General features: G+C 39.0%; 1 protein-coding gene across 6 annotated transcripts in view; it reads right to left on the reverse strand.

The window, feature by feature from the left end:
* CEP112 (centrosomal protein 112) overlaps positions 1-23,308 on the reverse strand; it is a 431,394-nt gene that overhangs the window by 193,105 nt on the left and 214,981 nt on the right. For all 6 annotated transcript variants that reach the window (XM_047708133.1, XM_047708130.1, XM_047708131.1 and 3 more), the window contains one exon: positions 18,363-18,545. In XM_047708133.1, coding sequence (XP_047564089.1) covers positions 18,363-18,545 — 183 coding nt within the window. The remainder of the gene's footprint in view (positions 1-18,362; positions 18,546-23,308) is intronic.

A 23,308-nucleotide genomic window follows, 5' to 3' on the forward strand; every position in this document is an offset into this window, starting at 1 on the left:
GAAATCTCATTTTTTTTTTAAGATTTTATTTATTTATTTGACAGAGATCACAAGTAGGCAGAGAGGCAGGCAGAGAGAGAGAGAGGGAAGCAGGCTCCCCGCTGAGCAGGGAACCCGATGCGGGGCTCGATCCCAGGACCCCGGGATCATGACCTGAGCCGAAGGCAGAGGCTTTAACCCACTGAGCCACCCAGGTGCCCCGGGAAATCCCATTTTTTAAAAAAGGTTTCCTTTCAAGGAGGAGAGAGAGAGAAACATTCTAGAATGAGGTAGACCATGGACTGGAGTAAAAGAAGAACTAAAGTATTGCTCCTCTTACTGACATCTGTTCTGCTAATTTGAAACTGAACATATTCAGAATTTCTTCAAACTATAGTTTGGATATGAATTTGTAGTTTAAATAGAAATTCTATTTGAAGAGGATGAAAATAAGTGGTGCAGAATGACCAAATCTGTACAATTCAATAGTACCAAGCTGGCCGAGTAAATGGAACAAGTATTTTTATTGTGAGAAGTAAACAGCAAATTTCTAATGTAAAGCAGGTGCAGATTATCTTAAGAAAATTTTCTAATGGATGGAAAGGGCTATTTATCCTAAATTACTATGAGAAAATTTTAAAATAATCACTTTTTACTTTAACATGGACTTAGATCTATGTTCTAGGTTTGTAATTATCCTAAACTGCTTACCTAGTTACTTCATTATTTGGCTCAAGATAGTTTTTACCATTCAACAGTATACTGAGCAATGACAATGTTGAAGTCTGCTTTCATTAATGATTTTTTTTTCCAGATCAAAAATCAAATGAGGGGAAATGTTTCAATGCAAAAGCAGCAATTGTTTTCAAATCATGTTGTTTTCTTTTTTTTTTTTTTAAGTGGTTTGAGTTAACTGATTACACTTCATTACCCTGCGATGCACTTGAACACATTAACACTGCAAGAAGAATTTGTAATAAAAGAGAGGATGCGTCTCCTAATCCTTCCTGTCAAATTTAAAGAGATACCAATCAACCAAACACCTCGCTAATAGTCATGAGACTGCTGTTTTAATTAGCTGGTGATATTTTTGACTGAAGAATCTCCGATGATGAAACTGTTTTTCCTTGTATTGAACCAGCTTGGCCCAGACTAGCCTGTCCCGCAGTGACATGTATATTGAATACAAATCAGACAGCAGCTTTAAATCTGTGTTGCAGCTCTCATTTCCAATTCGAGAACTGTACTATAATCATAAGCTTCTGGTGGATGAAAGGAAATCAGCTCTCTGAATATTAGCTAATGCCACATTTGCAAGTCCTGAAGAGATCTGTGCTGTTAAAAAAAATAGATCATTTCGCGTGAACCTATATATATGAATTGCTTTGTACTGCTCGACTGATAGAAGCATTGCCTGTGCTGGGATTAAACCCCTTTTCATCATAAAACCTCATCTGGTTCGGAGTCCAAGTCCATCAAACCTTTTTCCTTTAAAGTCCCGCCTTTGATTCTACATCAATTTATTCAAACCGCAGCTGGGTGGCTGAAAACGAAAGGACAGCATCGTTTAAACCAACCATGTTCCCAACTTGAAAGAAGGGCTATAATTAAAAAAATGGGCATAAAAGAATGGAAATGGGATAATATTTTTTAATGGTAGTTCAAAGGCCGACAGATGTCAGAGCCTTTGAAGATGTCAGTACACTGAGCAAGAAGTTGCCATAAAAGAGCTCGCCTGAGAGGTGAAGCAGCTTTTTAATGGCTGCAAACCCTGCAGACACATCCTTGTGTTTTTAATTTGTCAGAGTTTCTGCAGTATTTTCTGATTAATGACACATGATTATAACTGCATAGCAGACATATTTTTAGACTTGGTTAAATGACTAGTTTATTCCACATTCTTTTAGAAGTAGATAAGAATGGGGACACTTTCCTAGGAAGTTCAAAACTGCTCTGATTGCCTCGCATGTTTATGCTAATGTTGTGGGACTGGCCGAATTCAGAGCTACTATATGTTGCCAGCTTTTGTTCTCTAATAGTCTGATCGCTGGTAACATTACAATTCACATGTGGTCGGTACAATGTGATTCACTACAATTTCATTCTTTTCATGCACGGGGAGCAGGAGGTGCCTGAATAATTAATTTGTGCACCAAGTCATGTCAAACCAAATTAACGTTTAGAAACATTGCTGAGCTCGATCTAAACAACCATGGGCTGCCACAAGGTTTCAGAAGGGAAGGAGCTGCTGGGGTGGGGTGGGGAGCGGGGTGGGGAGCGGGGTGGGGAGCGGGCGGGGAAGACTTGCAGCCATCATGCCGGTGTGGCACTAAGGACTACGCAAACTGAAGGAGCCTCAACACTGCATGTAAAATGCTGGGGGACGTTCTGCCGAGATTCAGGGGAGGGACTCGGAGTCTCCCTGAACTATTTGCTCTTCTAAAGAGTCCTGACACGCCGATTTGATTTGTTCTGTAAAACTGCCCTCACCATATTCATGAATGTTAACCACAAGTCACTAGTGAGCAGCAGCAAGAAAAGGCTTTCCCACCGATGGGTAGGCCTTTAATTTCCATCCTGATGGAGGTGCAGGGGAGAGGAAGTTCCCAGGCTTTGAAGTCGGGCAGATTCGGGTTCAAGTCCTAGCCCCGGCTCTTCAGAGCTTCACAGCTTGGGTCTGCCTTCCCTTCCGGAAAACCTGAGGTAATACCTACATCCTTCCAGAAAGCTCGCGAAAGTGTCTATTGCATAATAACATGATGCTTGATTCCCCTCTCAAAATAAACGATACCCAGAATAATGAACACTAGGCCATTTCTTGTTAAAAAAATGTTTATACAACAGAATCCCATTTTAATGAAAATGGCCATTCTTTTGAAAGTGGATGTTGAAACTCCCCACTGCTCCAGTAGCTCGTGGGTACTGCCTCTTCCCTATGCTGAAATCTGACTGGGCCATGACCGGTCAAACCCTTGAGCACGCACCTGTTCGCTTGTGACAGCTAAGCGTTAGCCTGGTCCTGCAAGCACATCGCAGGAGGCAGCTCAGCTGATGGGGTACCAGGGAGAGGGAATAAAGTGCTCAAACGGGATCAGGCCACAGACCTGGGAAGTAGACAGGAGGAGGGGGAACTCCCCAACCCAGAAAGAGCAGATCTCTCCTAGGCAGGAGGCCTACAGCCTTGTTCTAGAGGAGCTCACCTGTAGCCTCTCATTTGCCCCCAGGCTTTCTATGAGGACGGGAGCATCCTGGGGGCTAATTTCTAAAGAAAGGGCTGTTTCCTCTTTTGTGTCTCAAGGTGGCCTTAGTTTGGGCACTGCTAACCCCAGGCACAACTTCAAAGCCAGTGAAGCTCGACTTAGCATCTTCCTACCTCCTTGCTTGCACTTCCTGAGTCATTTTCTCCCCTCCCCGATCTCCAGATGTCCCAGTCTTCTGACTCCAAGCCCCCTATGCATCTTCTTCCTCCTTCCACACGCTTTCATCCATGCAAACTCCCATTTCTCCGCTGTAATGGATTTCAGCTTGACGAGAGCAATTTAATGAGAAACATTTCACGCTATGGCGGCTTTAATAGTTCTTGTCCTCTCCACCTCAATGTCATTCTGAACTTTCCTGCTGTCAAGACTTCCCTGACCCGGGACGCAGGGCAGATAACCAGATAACAGCAATCATCTCATTTGCAATGCGATGTGTACTTGCCAATCTGCCTGGCCAGACTGTGAACTCCTCCAAGGAAGGAAGACTTTTGCCTTGTTTTTGTGTTACCTTCTCCAAGCGTAGTGACTGGTGCACAAAGACATTCAATGAAAGAGGAATGAATAGAGACAAATGAAGAAATCATATATGTATTTTCATCTTAAAAGAGATTATTCGTTCTTTTTACCATATACCTTTATTCAGTGTTCCTGAATTACCTATTTGAAAATTCATTTTACTGTATGGATTTATCTATTTTGAAATTTTAAATGCACACATGGGCTACCTAGTCGAGGCAAATGCATTCAGTAAAGAAAAGGGCAAGCAAGAGAGGGAATGTTCGCCAACCCAGACTCTACCAAGAGAGTTTCAAGCAATGGAACTGAGACCCCCCAAGCACAGTGGTAGACTATTTCGGGCAGGAGGTTTTTCACACCCAAGTGACTTGATCTGAGAATCTGGGCATTTCAGGAGAGCTTCAGAGAAGCCTGTGATCTCCTTATCTCCTGTCAGCTGATGCTAGATATGTTCTCCCTCCCATCTCAGATCCTCTAACTCTTGGTTCTTACGTAGGCCCAGGCAAAATTTGATCATTTGTGTCTCCTTGGGTAATCCCTGCTTCCGTAGGCAAGCTGTGGAAACTCTCTCTGTACCCAACCTGCAAAGGCTCTCTATGGACCTGAAACCTCACCGCTCCCAGGAGCAGCAGAGGGCACACAGGCCCAGAGCGGGGTGCAGAGCTGTGCCCCAACCCCCCACCCCACCCCATTGCTGAGGAAGCCTGGTTTAGGGTTGCCTGTAAACCATGCCTGACTCTGCCACAATCCCCCCACTGAGGTGCTTCATTCTCCTAGGTCTCATGTTTCCCATCTCTGAAATGGGTTCCCTATGGCTTCCCTCCAAGCCAACAGGATTGCAGAGTCTGACCTCAGAGACTGCTGTCTATTTGGTGCATTAGTTTCTATTTCTCTCATGTGGCCGCAGTTCACAAATGGAAATAAGCTGGTATTTATTTATAATAAATAAACTCTTACTCAAGAATACTTGCCCATTTTGAATTCTCACAAATAATCCATGAGTTAGGTATTGTGATTTTTCCTGGCTCCTGAAATACCACTGGTCTCTTGTGTCCCTTCCTATCATATTTTTTTAAAAATTTTTATTTATTTATTTGACAGACAGAGATCACAAGTAGGCAGAGAGACAGGCAGAGAGAGAGGGGGAAGCAGGCTCCCTGCCGAGCAGAGAGCCCGATGTGGGGCTCGATCCCAGGACCCTGAGATCATGACCTGAACCAAAGGCAGAGGCTTAACCCACTGAGCCACCCTGGTGCCCCCCTTGCTATCGTTTTTGACCCACTTTCTCTGTCTTCTTGTCCTGCTCCATATCCTCCATCTTCCCTTAGGCAATGGGTGTCATCCATTCTCATTCTGCTCTGCCTCCTTAGGAGATCTCATCTTCCCTGATGGTACCCACTACCATCCATCCAGAGTTTTTCTTAAAAAAACTCTTGTCCTGCAAGGGGAGATGGAGAGGAGAAGGGAGTTGAGGGAAATTGGAAGGGGAGGTGAACCATGAGAGACTATGGACTCTGAAAAACGATCTGAGAATTTTGAAGGGGTGGGGGGTGGGAGGTTGGGGGCACCAGGTGGTGGGTATTGTAGAGGGCACGGATTGCATGGACCACTGGGTGTGGTGCAAAAAATAATGAATACTGTTATGCTGAAAAAAATAAAATAATTAAAAAAAAAAGAAAAAAAAATTACCTGGGGGAAATAGAAATGTTGTTGCTTTTATAAAAATAATAGAGTCATTATTGTTATTTTTGGTGAGAAAAAGAGAATTTGTCCAATGTATATTAATCTAAATAAAATGTAAGTTTTGCTTTCTTGAAAAAAAAAAAAAAAAAAAACTCTTGTCCTGTATTGCCACTTGCCCACATGACATCTATACCTAACTGTCCCATGGCACAGCAAGCCCTATCTCTGGGTCTCCCCTCTCTCCCTCACTGCCACATCAACTGTTCCCTAGCTAAGTTTACCCTCATCATCTCTCTCGGAGATAAATCCTAACCAGCCTCCAGTCTCACTGCCTTCCACTTCTTCAGTGACTTCTGATTGTTGATGGTTATGATCTCTAAACTTTTTTATTGGACATCTCTATCATAAAAAACTGGGCCATGCAACCCAGTGTGTATACATATATAAATCTGTAACACCACTGTACTAATACATTATGTACATTACAAAAATTCACACAAAATGGGTATTTTTAAAAAGATGAAATAAAGTATATGTAAATAGAAATTCTTTTTCCTTCCTGCATCCTAATAAACCCTATTTGGGAGAACAGTGTTCTAAATGATTATCAGAAGGAGTAATAAGTGTTACAAGTAGAACAAGGAGACAAACAAATGGAAGACACAGGAATGGCAGCAGAGACAGAGAGTAGAAACCCCAAACTAGAGACAGTGCTCAAGAGCATCCTGCTGAGACTTCTCAGCTGGTATAAAGCCTTTTCCAGGGATTGATCACGCTACTCCTGTTTAAAATGCTTTTCCTAGTCTCATTTGCATAGCGAATTTCTACTCATTTTTGAAATGCAATGCGTATGATACCTCCTCTAATGCAACCTTTTCTGATCACCTCCCCAGACCCTATGCCCCCAGACCACATGACAGACACATCGTCTTCACTTGGGATCAGGGTACCATTATCACTTTCTTCTACCTTGCTATATATATATATATATATATTATATACGTATATGTATATATACATATATATAAGTACATATACATATGTATATATACATATACGTATATAATATATATAATATGTATATAATATATACATATTATATACATATGATATAATATATAAAGGTGGGCCTGCTAGAAGAGTCCACAGAATAAAACTGTCCATTTCCATGCCAACATTATTACCAGTTCTTTACACTCGGTGGACAAGGCAGGCATGAAGACAGTTTCCAAACAGTAGAAAGGGGCTGGGAGAATATTAATTTCTCTCCACTCCACTGAATGGTGAAGAAAATATCAGGTGGGGTCGTCAGCAAAGAGATGCCTTCAAGGGAACTCGTGGGCCAGAGCAGCACGTCCTTCTGACCAGGGGTGTTACTATGTCTCCTATTCCATGCAGACTTTGATGTGTGATAAGATGCATCTTTTCTCTAAGTTAAAAGAAGACATTCTTTGCTCCTATCCATTGGTACGAACAATTATTATTACCCTCCTTTTATGACTGATATGCAATGCCTGTTTCCCCAGAGACTATAAGCTAGAGGGCAGGGATCGTTCCTTCTTTAACATCCCAAGGTCTAGTATAGTGCCTGGCACACAGGAAAATCTCAACAGATGATGCTAAATGAGTGAATGTATATTCCAGATGTGAAAATAATGATCAGAGATATGAAGTGGGTCACTCAGGTTTAAAGGGCCAGTAAGTGGTAGAGACTGTCCAGGAACAGCATTTCTTTCTTCATATTTGATAAGAAATTGGTAAATTGCTTCCAGGCCCATGCTTTAATTATCTACTGGTCAATGATGTCCACATTCCCTTATCTGGAATCTTGACCTGCATATCCAAATTCCCATCTGACCCATCTCCATTTGGAAGCTAAACATGTGGCTCAGACTCAGCTTGGCGACAAGAGACTCTTGCTTTTGCTTTTATTCCCCAAAACCATGCTCATATTTGACATCACCATTTATCGAGCTGCTCAGACCAAAACCATCAAGCTTCCTCTTTCCCTCACTCCCCATACCTAGCCCATCAGAAAGTTCTATTAGCTCAAATACATATGTCACACACTTCCCAGCTGTACACGATGGCCACATGAAGCGGATCGTGTCACCTGACTGCTGACAATCCTCTAATTGTCTTCTAGTCATATCTCCAATGGACTCTCAGTTCTTCTCCTGTCCTTTCCTGAACCTCCTAAGCTCATGCCATAAGACCTCCTTTTTTATTTCCTGAATGTACCAGTTCAATCTCCTCCCTGTACAGGCTGTTCCCACAGCCCGATGGCTTCTCATCCCTCAGATCTTTCTTAGCTTACACAGCTCTTCCCTGGAGAGGTCTTCTCTGATGGCTCACACGGTCACTCAGTCACTTGCCTGTGACTTAACTTCTCCATGTTAATTCTCCACCTGCTAGTTATTGCTATGTGATCTTCCCCCTTGTTACTTCAGGGCTTTTTGTGTGTGTTATGACCTGTCTTCCCCCACTCAAGTGTGAGTTCCTTTAGAGCAGAGGACTGGTGTCTCTTGTTCTTTGCTGTTCCTAGAGCAGGAACTCTTGTGGGGCCAGACAGTCCATGCCCTGTGCAAGCCTGGGACAACATTCACGTGTACCCTGATGGGAAAATCGCCTTCTAAAACACCGAGCCTCAGGACCTGGTACAGAATAGCACACAAGGAATCTTTACTGCATTAATGAATCATGTGGAATAAAGTCTCTGTCATAAGGAAATTCCATATACAGAATTCTGCCCTATTTTTACAGATAGGAAAATGTATATGGAAATAAATTTGATTTATAGATTATCCAAAGAGTCACAATTATAAAAGTGTTGAAGTGACAGAGTTCCATTTTGTCAACATCTGTATGGAACAATAAGACTTCGAAAAGCAATCCTAAGAGTTAACAATAATGATGATTTTCAGAGAAGACTTACTCCACTATTTTGTTTCTGAGTTGAATGACTTATTCTGAGAAAGGCCAACGTTATAGTAACAGATCGTGATGTTTACTATAAGTCACTAGAAATGACCAGAGAGGTAAAGCACAAGAGTGCATGTCCATGTTTCCCCAAGTCTGAACCAGCGTACGCACAGTCAGGATTGACTTTAATGGGGGCTGGCAAAACACTGTACCTCTTGAACTCAAGGCTTTTGTCTAACGACAGCTTTGGCATCATTTTTGAGTAACTGAAGAACAAACGTTTTCAAACCTCACACTCTGCTTTTGCTGCACATGCCAACACCACTTTATCTGGAGCTACTCTGAAACTAGCCCAACAAGTGAGGATAACATTTACATTACAAAAAATTAGCTTTTCAGGAAACATTTGGTGAACACATGCATTTTGTACATTAAATGACATCTTTGCAAATAACAAAATAAATAAGGTCCCACTTGACCCCAGGGATCTGGGGTTTGTTTCATTAATAAATACTGACTTAAGGAGCAAACTTAAGATGAATGAATCACCAGTTTAATTTTAACCTTTTTAAAGACCTGTAACTTTCAAGTCCTTCCACTGGAAAATTCCCTTGTTTTGAGATGCTAGGCCTGGCTGGACTGTTGATTTCATGTTCACTGAAAGCTCCTCTGTACCACAGAGTGATGATATCAGTGGGAGACATGCACACACGCATACTCACATGTGTGCATGTGTACATACACAGAGACACACACACTGCAAGACTAATGCTGCCTTGTGACTGCCCCCACCCCCTCCACCAACTAACAAAGGAAGAGACTCCAGATCCAGGCCACATACTTCAGCAAACTTCATTCTCTGAGGATGCCATTAACTCATTTTCAAATATTGCTAATACTTTTAGGCCTTGACCTCGTACCTAAGGAAAACAAATCAAAATGAACTGGGGAAATAACACACTTTTTCAAACCCTCCAAGTCTAATTATGTACTGTTTCTTCCTGATTCCTTGTGATCATTCTCCAACCTCCTAGTACACAAATGCCCCCAAATATTTGAGAGGTCAGGTAACAATTTAAAATAATTGTCAGGTAACAATGTAAAACAAGTGAAGAAAAATGGGTTTCACCGAACTTTAATATTCGTTTCAACTGAAAAACATTACCTCAAGTTTCACATTAACCCACCAATTTCAATGTTTTTGGTCTCCATTAGGCCAATTTTTATTATCTAAACATTTTCTCCAAACAAATATTAAAGTAGTTTGAAAATAGACTATTATTTTCAGGTAGTTCCTTTGCTTTCCTCCTCAAACATGAGTTTAAGGTCTCCCTGACATCAATTCCTATCATTTTTCTCCTGAGAAATTCTCAGGTGTTAAATATCTTTCCTATCATGCAACTAGGCATGATTCCAATTAGTCCTGAATGGAAAACAAAATGACAGTTTAATAAGCTTCAATTTGCCAGCTCTTTGAACATTTGATGATATCATCATTTTGCCAATCATTTCATGCACTTTGGCTCCAACCTCCCTGTCACAAAAAATTACCTCAAATATCTAAATAAAGACATCAAGGATGTCTCTGAGAGAACTGAGTCAGAAATCCAAAAATGACTTTTCCAAGACATCAAGAAAGAAGAATTATTCATCCAATATTTCCTCAAAGATAATTTCTGCCAACAGTCTTAGTAATTTCATTGAGGCAGAGGTGAAAAGGACGAGAGCACTATGCTAAAAATAACTGAAGGCATTTTTCCTTATATCAATGGGAATGACATTCAGTATGTGGAATAACAATTCATCTCTGGGGTATTTTAAGTAAAAAAAAAAAAAAATTCATCTGAAAACTTCTCATTTTGACCACAATAAGTCTAGATTGAAACAAAAACTGCATCAATGTAAGTTGTTTTTGAGGATTCTAAAGGAAACACATTTTCTAATTATTCCTTGTATTTCTATCGAGAAAGTCTCCCAGTTTGAGCTTACCAAACTGCCTTGACCTCATCTCTGGAAGGTTTTGGCTAGGTACTGTCATCCAATAATGATCATTATATGGGTTCCTTTAGGGGAAAAAATGCTAACATTGAAGTCTTTGAGATTTAAAATTCATTCCATAAAATGAAAGGATCATATGTAATATTCCAAATTACTGTGTGAATAGAACAGATATTCATTCACCTATAATAAACCATTCACAACAAACCATATCTCACCAGTACTAAATGCAAGTCTCAATTCGATTTTTATAGAGACTGGGTAGGTCCATTGACTTAAGAGCTTCCCGGATTCTTATTCTAGACATACCTTTTTATTTCAGCAATAATGTAAAAGTCAACAGTAAACCCATCTCAAAATCATATTCATTTTTCCATTCTACAAATTCTGAAATTTGTGGGAAGGAATTCTTTTCCAAATAAAATATTAAGAATTGCATCTCTTCAGAGTTTAATTGGTCTCAGAATAGAGATACAGCCATGGCTTGTGGCTTTGGAGAAAGTTTGAAACTACTGGCTAAATCTTGATTTGGATTTACATAGTCTAAGTTATGGGTATCAATATTTTAAATCTAGCAATGTATTAACAATCCAAAATCAAAAATACAATGGAATTTATTGCCAAATAAATAAATAAACTCAGAGACAACAAGCTCATATGTAAGCAGGTACATGAGGGCAGAAGACATTACCATGAGTCCTAACTACACTGACTACTAGTTATGTAGCATTGGGCATTTTACTAATGCTTTCTGAAACTTTTCTCATGGATAAAACAGAATAAGATACATTTGTTTCACCACCCAGGTAAGAAGGTCAAAACAGACTTTCCCTATGGGAACTTTAATCCTTAGCAAGGGCTGGAAGGGTGGAACAAGAGGAAGTGGTGTGAGAGACCTAGCAGAGAGCCTGGCACACGGGAAGCGTGCAATAAATATTTGTCACTGCTGCTGCTGTTAAACACAAACAAGCATAAAAATTCAGCGTCGTTCTAGGAGGCACTGCTTACTACAACTGGAACTCACGCAGCATGGTTCAATTATGACTTTGCAGCAACGTCAGGTATGGCGAATCACTGAAAGAAATGCAAATTGCGACGAGAATCTCAGCATGGGGAACAAAGAGTATCAGTGTCTCCCTCTCTCTCCTGCTAAGCAAAGATTCTCATATAACCCTGTGCCTTTTTTGCTAAGCCCAAGTGTCTCCAAAAATCTAAAATCTCTCTTGAAAGAGGTTGTGAGATAGAAAACGAGCACTGAAATAAGATTAAGAAGCCCTGGTTTGCTCGTTCTGTGACCTTGGGCAAGATAATGTCCTTGAACCAGAAGTTCTTTATCTGTGAACTGAAAATAATTGGATGTGGTTATCTCTTTACTCAATCTGGCACATTACAGCATGATGCTTAGACACCCGACATGACCACAAGGTGCGTGCCCGGCACGACATCCTGGACCCACAGACTTGTGCTCCCTGGCCAGCTCCCCGGTTTTCACCACTGCAGAGTCATCACATTGTACCCCTATTTTAAATATCTCCAGCATTTAATTATTACCTCTTGAAGGACAACTTGAGTATTTCTAAGAAATCTATTATGTGTAATGAGGACAAAAGACAGATTTTTAAAGTAAGCATTCAATTGGCATGGAGTTGTTAATTCAAAGGGAATACTTCATGGTATGATTTGGAAGGTTTTTGTCTTTAAAAGGAATATTCTTATCTAGAAGTGGACCCACATGCCATGGAATGTGGTTTCCATGGTAACTGCCACATTTAAAAAATATGCACAGGACTAAAGATACACTGTATAACACTTCTACAAATGGATCATTCTAGAGAAATCAATTTCCTTGTCTCAGCCTGTTTTTGTTTTTTCAACTTCATATAATTTCTCCACAATGAGGACCAAGCTGAATTGTTTATAATAGTTTAATTATAGTCATATATGCTATTTTTGTGCTTATAAGATGAAAATAACTACAGAATTTTTAAACTATAATGGAAAAAGAAAGCTAGTGATCTACAAAAAATGTAAACGTTAGGGGAGCCTGGGTGGCTCAGAGGGTTAAAGCCTCTGCCTTCAGCTCAGGTCATGGTCCCAGGGTCCTGGGATCGAGCCCCACGTGGGGCTCTCTGCTCAGCGGGGAGCCTGCTTCCTCCTCTCTCTCTCTGCCTGCCTCTCTGCCTACCTGTGATCTCTATCTGTCAAATAAATAAATAAAATCTTAAAAAAAAAATGTAAACGTTACTTGAAAGGTCATCTTCCTATCTTTTCTCCTAACTAAGCACCTAAAGAAACAATATTCTTATACACAGAAATGTATATATAATATATAAATAAAACAAATTATTAAATTCATATGTAATACCATTAGACAAACCACCATTGGATACTAGCAAATGAGATCTTTTCGCATCGATACATCTGTGTCAAAAGATGAGAAGAACTTTGGCCCTATTTGGAAAATTCTGTATAACCTATGCTTTTGGTATCAGAGAAGCTATATTTCCCCATAGGCTTTTAAAAATGGCTTAGTTAAGAAAACCTTTGTTTATATTCTAAATGAATGCACTTAAGTTTTTGACCTATCTTAAATGCAGCATTTAGATACTATAAAACTTCATCTAAGGAAAATACAATGAAAATTGTGATGTATGGTTTTACCACGAAGTCCACTGAAAAAGTCTTATTTTCTTTTTGCAGAGTAATGAAGTAAATTGTTAAAAACATCTTCCCACCAACTCTGATGTCTGACATTAAACATTATGTACATTGCAGCAAAAACCCACTTAATACTTAAAACACACTTAATTCCATTCCTCTTTCCGTCTAATACAAATAAGTCAGTGTGGCGGGGGTAAGAATCCAAGTGTGGTGTGTACACAGCTGGAACACCAGGCAACCACTGATGTGACTGTGTGTGTCACCAGGGACAAGAGGGGAACAAAAAGCAGGGTTACATTAAGAGCAACAGCCTCATGATGTTGGGGGAAAAACATTTACATAGTTTGGTTTTTCCAAGTGATCAGTCCAGTTCAACCCAAAGAAATAAAAATATTTACTGCCTCAAAACTAAGTAAATGATATTAGTGAATAAATATTGATGATGAAATACCAGTTTGGTTATGTAGGTAGAAACCAAACTGTTTTATTATGGATACAAATATCCTATACTCCTGGACCAAATAACCACTTGTTTTTATTTCTTATAGTTTTCTATAATATACATTCAGAGGACAAGCGAATCAGAAGAGAGAGTAGCAATCTTGGAAATTAACAGTAGGGTGTTAACTCTTATACCAGCTCTAATCTCAGCCATGCTTCTAATTTGTACTTCCTCGAGACGTTTTGTAAGGGTTTCAGGATCAACCATATAATGAAGTAGTAGAATTTGCTAGGCTCATGACTTAGAATATGCTTTCATTTGATTCATAATATGAACAACATTGGGTCTCCTGAAGCATGTGTGTTTTTTTGATAATGAAAATGATTGTATCCTCCATTAATTAAAATGAAATCTGGGCACATTAAAATAAAACCTGCTAATTACATTTTGTGAAAGTACTTAATCAAAATGGCCCCACCAGATTTTATTTCCAATGTCTTAACATACAGAGATCCTCGTCATTTATGCTGGTCAGTGTCCTTTAGACTAAGACCTGTGTCATCTATTTCTCTCAGAACTGAGTACTAGAAAAAAAAAAAGTAGTCCGATTTCTTTCATAGATAATTAGAATTACACGGTTCATCCTGTTTCCCTCTTTGCTGCGGCTTCTAGGTGAGCTGAGAGCTAAAACTTGTACTTAACTAAGGCATTTTTTTTGAAAGTATAGGTTTTCTGGTGGGGTTAATATCATTTATTGCTTCACGATTATTTTCAGTTATATTTAACCTGTTTAAGTGTGTGTTTATTACAAAATGCTGCCTAAGATCCTTTTTGAAAGTGGTTGGCTCATAAAGAAATTAAACTCAATGTCTTCAGTGGAAAAATGCTCCCCTAAAAAAGCCCAAAGACCATGCACAGGTTTAGCAGAAATGTTCAGAACATACATATTGCTAAATTCCTCCATAAATAATCTTTGAAGAACGATAGCCAGTACTCAATCCGCTGCACACAGATGCACACCCAGTTTATAAATGGACATTTTTATTTTGGGCCCGGATTACCAAATTCAGTAATAAAGAAAGAAAGTAATACATAAGGTAATGTGACTGAGATATAATTTTAAAAATTAAAACTGCCTTACCACAAATATCTTTTCCGGAAAATTTTTTTAACTAGAAGAGAGAAAGAGGAGGATTTCTGAAAATGCTACTTTTAGAATTAGCGGCAGGGGAGCTTCTCACTGTGAATCCATATGGCAAAATCAAGATGATCTGTCCATTTATTATGCAAAACTCATCCATATGCACATCATGATTCTCAGTTTAGGACATCAAGAAAGACATCGAGATGCCAATGTTAGGCAAGATCCAATTTCCTACATACAAATTTTAAGTTTGCTGTAGTTTTGGATTTTGCGATAACCTTCTCCAAGTCTGCTGTTTTAATCTGCCTTATTATACTGATGGGGATCACAGAGGCTGCTGGGGCCACCCTGAGTCTTCCATGTATCTGTACCTCAAGAGGTGACATAGACAGCTGTCCTATGATGGTGACCCCACCTCTGGGGCAGACCACAAAAGTTCTCTACTGTGTGCATATACACCATTCACTCTGGCGACAAACATGAAAGATCAAGCGATCTCCAAGTGATTCAGGGTCCTTGAAGGACAACTAAGAGGTTGAAGAATCTAAGTTCTGTTTTTCCTGTAATTCAAGGGAATAAACTGTAGAAAGTTTTTCACTACATTGCAATTCAAAAGCCAAATGACATGCATAACCACCATGTTAGAAGAAATTCTCCTAAGGTGGTCATAACAGAATGATAAATTTTCTTTGTATTATAAAACGTAAGTCAATCAAATCATCCTCCAAATTAATTTCAACAAGAGGTATCTGACAAATGAGAAATATCTGCACAATGAGGTTGTAACTTTCTAATATGTCTTATTATCTACTGATTTGGGTGTTTCTTCTTAAACATTATGACCCTAAGTAGACACAAGGCTGACCATATTGTATGAGGCTGGTAAAATTTAATGTGCATTTTAGCAAATATAAGGATCACAACATAAAAGAGCCTACCTGATTGAAAATCAAGTTATGACAAAGATATATGCATAGAATAATTAGCTAAATGCACCAAATAAAATGGGAGAAATAATTGTCTTTAGTTGCATTACTCTATCTTAGGATTTCTCTATAAAACAGAAATTACCTGGATAACAACTAATCTGTAATAATTACACAGCATATTCACCAAAAGGGAGTTCCTGTTTGATATATGATTCACCCTATGGTAGGGAACTATACTTTATAATAATGGTTTTCTTATCGGTATACAATACATTATATATTTGGAGGAAGCCAAAAGTAGATTTTTAGTATATTGTCTGCATTCAACAATTTGATGGAAGAAAGAGTGGCAAGCAAAGCCACAGTATCCAAAATAGGTACTTCACTGGTCCTCTCTTGGTTAAGAATTTCCAGCAGTCCTTTTTACAAAATGGCCTCCATTGCTAAATGGGAGCAGCAGAACGTGAACTAAAAATCAAATCTCTCTGGATCTAAACTGAAAAATTATACAATCCAGTATTTAAGATCCATCACACATGTACCACGCCACAGAACAATGATTTGAATAAAAATTCTTCTATTTTAAAAAAATATATGTCCACTTGGTTTTCTTGAAATTCATGAATGGAATTCAGGACTTCAAAGGTATTCTACATTACATTACCTAAATCGTAACCATGAAAAGATATATTTGGAAAATTGAGATCGTACCTGAAGGAAACTTTGAATTAATATCCTCAATGAGTAACCAAAATAAATACAAATAATTAGCATTTTGGTATACATGAAAGGTTTTTAAAAATATAACTTATTGGCAAATTTTTTAAAAAACACATTATCTAAAAACAACCAAGTCTAGCTTACACAGAAAATCATTTTCATTCAGATCAAAAATGCATTTAGCTTTAGTTTACATTGCTTTACTAGCACTCGCAGGACAGCAATTCCAATTGTTCCAAGAAAGACACAAAATAGGAGAAAGACAATCCTACGCTACAGCATTTCAAGAGGTCATATGGTCCTCATGCTGATTACTTCAATTAGAAGAAATTCAATTAAGGACCTTATTGTACTCTCCCTGTGGCTTAATTATATGTAATAATTCTAAAATTTCCCTTTTGTTATTGGATGAACCGCACCCTATATATGGCAGATACGACGCATATAAAAATCACAAAGATTTCCTCTAAATTTGGCCTCCACTACTGTCGGCTTTCCACAACAGCACCAAAATAGTAGGAAGTTATATAAATTAATGTCTTTTATTGTATCAAGTATTCGATTTTACTATGCAAACAGAACCTACACAGACTCAGAACCCAAATATTCTATCACAGAAGACAATGGTAAGGCTAAGCATCATCTTCGAAGGAGAATATAAGTTTGAAAATATTCTTAGTAAATGATATGGCTAACTATCAGAAGATCAGCATGTATTTTCATAAAGGCTCTAATGAGGTTGGTGGCAAAAATACAATACACGTTGATTTAGCAGGAAGCACCTGACTCTGCTGGTACCATGGCTACTACAATGACTACCTTTTCAGTTAGCAACCCCCACAAAAAACACAGTGAAAATAGTTTTCCTATAAATGTATATTATTGACCAAAAAAAACCTGTGCCGAGTATACTCTTAGTGCCCCAGTCATTCTCCAAAGGTGAAAGACAACTCAAGGTCAAATGAAAAATAACCAATAACTCCTATTCTTTGCTTTACCGCCTCCCGCCCTCCACCCAAGAAAGAAACACCTTATTTAATCAGTAGCATTATTATTGTTTAGATGATCATAAAATCGTTTAAACACATGTCATCACAAATAGAAGGCTTATTTTACTGTTTAAAAATTATATTATTTGGGAGACAGGATAACTAGGAAGAAGCTTATGTGTGGTATGAATAATATGGTTAAGATTTCAATGGGAGAAGAGGGATTTAGAACTCGTATATGATATGGTTTTATTAGAAAAGAAAATTATCTTTTTTGGTTATCGATTGCTCCCCAATTTTTCTTTAATAAAATTTCACAGCAATCTCAAGAGGATACACTAAAGGCCTTTGATTACATATACCCTAAAGAACGTATTTGTAGCACAAAGGTGCACACACCCAATAAGATTTTTTTTTCATCTGAAATTTATAAAGATAATTTTCCATGCTGACAGTGCACATTTCATCCATAAGTTTGAAGAGTCAAATGCTACCCCAGCTGGGGGTTATTCTGCCAAATGGCTTCCAACAGGGACTACAGAGATGGAGGCGAGGAGGCATGTGCATGCGCGTGTAGGAATGAGCCACAGACCTGATGGGAAATAGCCCTTCTCTGGAGTCATTTTTATCAATTACCATCTGAGTGATCTAATCAAATATAGAGTCTAATGGAAAAAAAAAAAAAAAGCAACACCAGGAAGGAAAAGCAAATATTAAAACAGCTGCTTGATTACCTACAGAGATTAAAACAAAAAGCAAGGAGTGAGGCTGATACATTTCATAGGGATTTGCTGAGGCTGAGGGGAGGGGTAAGGGGCAGATACCTTAAAAAAATCCATCATGAAAGGAACTGAGACAAGATTATAAAAAAGGGGCCAAGTTATAGCGCGCCATGGGATTTTTAATCTGGCTACCTGTGGTTTCTGTAGTTAAAGCCTTATTCATCCTCAAAACGGGGGGGGTGGGGTGGGGAGAAGAAAACAAAAAAAAAATCACATTTATATGTCAGTTTTGCAAATGATCAAACAGCGTGCACCAACAAGAATAAGAAGAAAACACTAAACGCTGATGACTTTTTAAAAATAGATACCCGTTTTATCAAATATTATTGATAATTACCTGTGAATCTCGTTTCTTGAACTCTTGAATTTGATTTTCGTGCTCCATATTGGCAGCGCGAAGCTGTTTTTCCAGGTTTTCAATTTCCCGTTCATGGTCTCGGACTAGGCTATCCTTCTCTGCGCTATGCTGCTGTGATAGGTGCGTCTTCTCCTGTTCATGCTCCAGCTTCAGCTCCACTATCTGATTGGACAATGAGGAGGACAGTTCATCAACAGAACATCCTTGTCGTCATGACAACTCATGGACAGCTTAATTTTTCTCTAATTTGTCCAAGTTGAAAATTTTATTTTTGCGTCATTATTACCTCACCCTTGAAATACTCTCATCTGTGGGGGGGATGGGGGGTGGGAGGGGTGGGGATTTTATCCAAACCTAATATTCAAGACAGTTGGGCATATTCAGGAAATCGTTCTGCAATCTGTTGGCATAAATGCCTGAACATTGAAAAAAATTATGTTGAATGCTAGGTATTTCCTACCCAAGATTTCGGGTATTACTGATCAGCAATGGTTATAAATGGTTAATAGGCAGTACGCTTTGCTGTTTGCTTCAATATATACATGTAAAAGCAGCAATTAAATCAGTCCGTTTTCTTTATGATTTTCAAATAAAAGCTCGAAGCTAAATATGCATCTGGATTATTGTATATACAGTTGTCTTTTTAAAAAATAAAATGATAAATTTCAAAGCTCTATTATCTCGTTGTCAGCTACGGTAGACCAACATAAACAGATGTTATGTGTTCCAGAAGGGCACCTGCTGTGCTGCAAGCTTGCGCCATGATTTCATAAAGAGCATTCTATTCTCAGGATCCTTTCCCAGTCCACTCCACACTGGAGACTGTGACCTTGGCCAGTCTTAGCCTCTCCCTGCTAGACTGAATGGCAGCCCGAGACCAAGGGCCTGGTTGCCGCAGCTTTGATACTAATCCTCCCAGACTGTGCACAATGGCACCCTACCTGGCCTGCAAACTATAGCCAGCCAGGCTCTCTTTGAAGCAGGTGATGAATAGGGACTGCAGGAAGCCAGCTTCCCCAGTGAACTCCAGGCCACACAGCTGCTAAGAACAGTCACTTGGATTTTTCTTCAGTTTTGGTGGATTTCAGGGGAAAAAACTGCCGTTATCTAGAATATGTTGTGTTATTTTCGGCGTGAGAATCCATCTTCAAAAAAGCTAACGGTAGGAGCCTGCTCCAAATCGATCTTGTTTCTTGTTTCGTGCAATGAATCATCAGACTACCTTATCTTAAAGAGATAGCATTCATTTCTCCACGCGAGCAAGCTACACTAAGTTTTAGAAATTATTTTGAGATTTGATATCCTCACCCTCTAACTGCAAAAACACAAATTGAATGTGCTTATAAACACGGGTTTTGACATTTTTCCTTATTGTGATTTTTCTTAGAGTGGAAAATGAACAGGAAATGTCTGACCACTTATAAATGTATTATACTATGGAGAAGAAAGGAAAGGATACCCACTTTTCATTCCATACACTTACCAGAACAAAATAATGTATGAAGTAATAGAGAAACATTTATTTTGCATCTGAGAACAAAGACAGCCTAGTGAATTTGTGTCTATTTCAAATCTAGGGATCTTTCTTCCTAATTATTCTACTGCTGGCAATATATAAAAAAATAATATACACATCTTCTCCTCACATACCAAGTACTTAAGTTTTCTTTATTTAAAATTAATGTGCATGCTTTACTCTGATTCACACAAGTACAATGTTAATCCCAACAAAAGAGAGAACTGAAAATTGTATTGATATTACTGCATCATTTCAGGCATTTGAGTTTATGAATTATTGAGTTAGAATATTTTTAGTTCTTGGACACATTATTATTTCTACTCAGTGTTACACTACCAAGCATTATTATAATAAATTTATAAGTTTTAGTTAAAATCATTTAAGTATGTAACACACTGTAAAGAAACAGATGGAGGTAGAGAATACTGTTGAGATCTGATTCTTTTTTTTTTTTTTTTTTTTTAAGATTTTACTCATTTACTTGACAGAGAGAAATCACAAGTAGGCAGAGAGGCAGGCAGAGAGAGAGAGGAGGAAGCAGGCTCCCTGCCGAGCAGAAAGCCCGATGCGGGGCTTAGAACCCAGGACCTGGGATCATGACCCGAGCCGAAGGCAGTGGCTTAACCCACTGAGCCACCCAGGCGCCCCTTGAGATCTGATTCTTAAAAGCCTCAGAAAAATTGAGAGAATGGGTCTGATTTTTCAAATTGACAAAAAACAAAATATTTTACATACTCTAGGGAAAAATAACCAGTTGACCCATAATCAAGGCAGAAGGATTAGAGAATTCTTCCCCCAAGAAAAAACACATGACCAGAAGTCGTTATGAGATCATCTGTAATAGTGCAGCCTCATTCTAGGCTCTAAATAATGTACTTCCAAAGTAACTTCCTCTGAGTTATTTGAAGAGCTCTGGTAGACTGATCAATGACCCTTTACATGCTCAGATTTCAGTTAATTCATTTTTAAAAATTAGGAACAAATGAAATAGAGATAGGGAAATTTTGAGCCTAGAGATAGATGTTCATAAATTATTAGTAGTTTGTCATTTTGTCAGGGCCCATTGCTCAGTGATGCTAGGTAACGAATGAATAAATCTCAGGGTTTCTGGAGCCTTTTAAAGTGAAATAGCTCAGGTTTGTCTGCTTGAATCCATACTACTTGGCCAAATTCTAAATGTTATAAGCCCTTTCTGGTCTTTGCCTAAGATTCCTCACTCTTAGCATCACCTGGCAGATGTTTCGTCCTAATACATGGTAGAGTCTAGAAGAAAAACCCTAATGGTCTAGAAACATCTTAATGATGAGATTCATAACCACAAAGGCCATCACCAAAGTGGATCTGTGTTTAAATTCAAGATTGTACTGGTCGCTAGCCCCTTCCATGTAAGTAAACATTAAAAGAGTTTTTTTGACTTTTCCAGTTCAGTCAATTATTTATTTTTATTTTTTAAAAAATTTTATTTATTTATTTGAGAGAGAGAGAGAGAGAACGAGCATGAGCAGCGTGAGTGGAAAAGGAGAAGCAGACTCCCTGCTGAGCAGGAAGCCCAATGATGGCTTGATCCCAGGACCCTGGGATCATGACCCGAGTTGAAGGCAGATGCTTAACCCACTGAGCCCCCCAGGCGCCCCTCAGTTCAGTCCTTTAACTTATAAGCATATCTTAGTGGTAACAATGAAGTGGAGTATCTTCTTTATCCTGGACTACTAGATACTTTTGGTTGGCCAACAATAATGTCTAATGGAATCAGTGGTGATCAGGAGGTTGTAAATCATGGAAAATGTGGAGAATGTAGAAATATACAGCATCCTCAAGGATGAATGTTCAGTGGTCAATGAGATCTCTGTGTTAAGGCGATATCTCCTACCAGGGAGAATAGGATGCACCATCACCAAGGAACCTGCTTAAGTAAGGCCAGCTAAAGAGCTCCCTGTAACACAGGAGGGAAAACTCTAAGTTCCCTGATCCAAAAGCAATGGACTCTGTGCAGGGTAACTATACTAGCTATGTATATCCCTTCAGCATGTATTAAAGCAGACTGGCATATCTTCTGGTGGAGTGAAATGAGTAGCCCTCAAGGGTGAGCATCTGCTATAATCTGATAGTCCCCTGAAATGCTGAGCTTGATGGCTTGATGGTTGGGGTTTGGGTGAGAAAATGGTTTTACTGCCTACAAACTATTAGTTTGAAACTGTTATTTTTGTAGGTCAAAACAGGAGACAGTACTTTATCCACTATGCTACCCCCACACTACACATGAAGTTCAAGAGTGATATTATGAAGTTCTGAAATCCCTGAAAGTGCAGCCTTCCATCACAGACTAAATCATTTTGCAAACGGATGATGATGTCCTCGTTCTAACTGAGACTTGATGTAAGTATCCAAAAGCAGAAGTACATGACAGGCTCTGAGAAAGACCAAGATGGAACCACTAGATAGTCAAGTCTCTGGGGGTCCTGGAATATATATATATTTAAGCCTTGGTAACAGTTTTAGAGTGAAATCAGCAAATGTGGCCTGAACACCTTTTAATAATATCATAAAGAAAAAGACAAAGGAGATGGAATAAGTCATTAATTCTCAGTATATATCCCACAGAAGACCAATACATCTCAATAACACACCTCAAAGTCAGAAATTCCAAACCAGAAACATAAATTATGCAAGTGATAGAATGGGTCCAACACATTTTTAGATATAAAAATACTAACTAAAATAACCTCACCTATAATGAAATTACAAATCTATATTCTACAAGCCTTCCTAGAAGAATTGATTAAAACTACAGGAATTAGAAAAAGAGGCCCTCCCTGTGCTCTGGCTGGGAAAGGAAGAAGGGGAAGGAGGCTCCAGTTAGGATCCCTGGGGATAGATGTGTCTTACAACTGAATGGTAGCTGCTCTAACTCCAAGTGAACAGTAGTATGAAAACCGAAGAGTATGGAGAGATGTAAAGGCTACCTAGGCAATACGGTGTCAATCTTAATTCATGAAGCTTCCCCACAACACCCTGACAGTCACTCAGCTGCTGCTGGAATGCTTTTAGCAATAAGCGAACAAATGGCTTCCAAGGCAACTTATGCCTCATGGTGAACACACCTGACACTGGAACTTCTAAGTGAAGACAGCTGAAAAGTTGTCAGAAGAACAAAACAAATGTTAAAAACAGAACATTCACTGGCAGCAACCCAAGGAAAGAAGGCTAGTACGTTGGCCATCCATGTCAAATGGTGGTAGTCAAGGAAAGAAAGCAAGTTTCTGACCTGGTGAGACACACTACTCTGTCCCTCAGCAGTAATGCTGAGGAAGATCTTCTAAGAAGAGGGTGAGGAGGGTAATTGCATAGAGGACGAATGGCTGCTGGGAAGAGATGAATAAAACTGAGAAAGTGAAAAATTATGGCT

The sequence above is a fragment of the Lutra lutra genome, chromosome 16 (assembly GCF_902655055.1).
Source record: "Lutra lutra chromosome 16, mLutLut1.2, whole genome shotgun sequence".
NCBI lineage: Eukaryota > Metazoa > Chordata > Mammalia > Carnivora > Mustelidae > Lutra > Lutra lutra.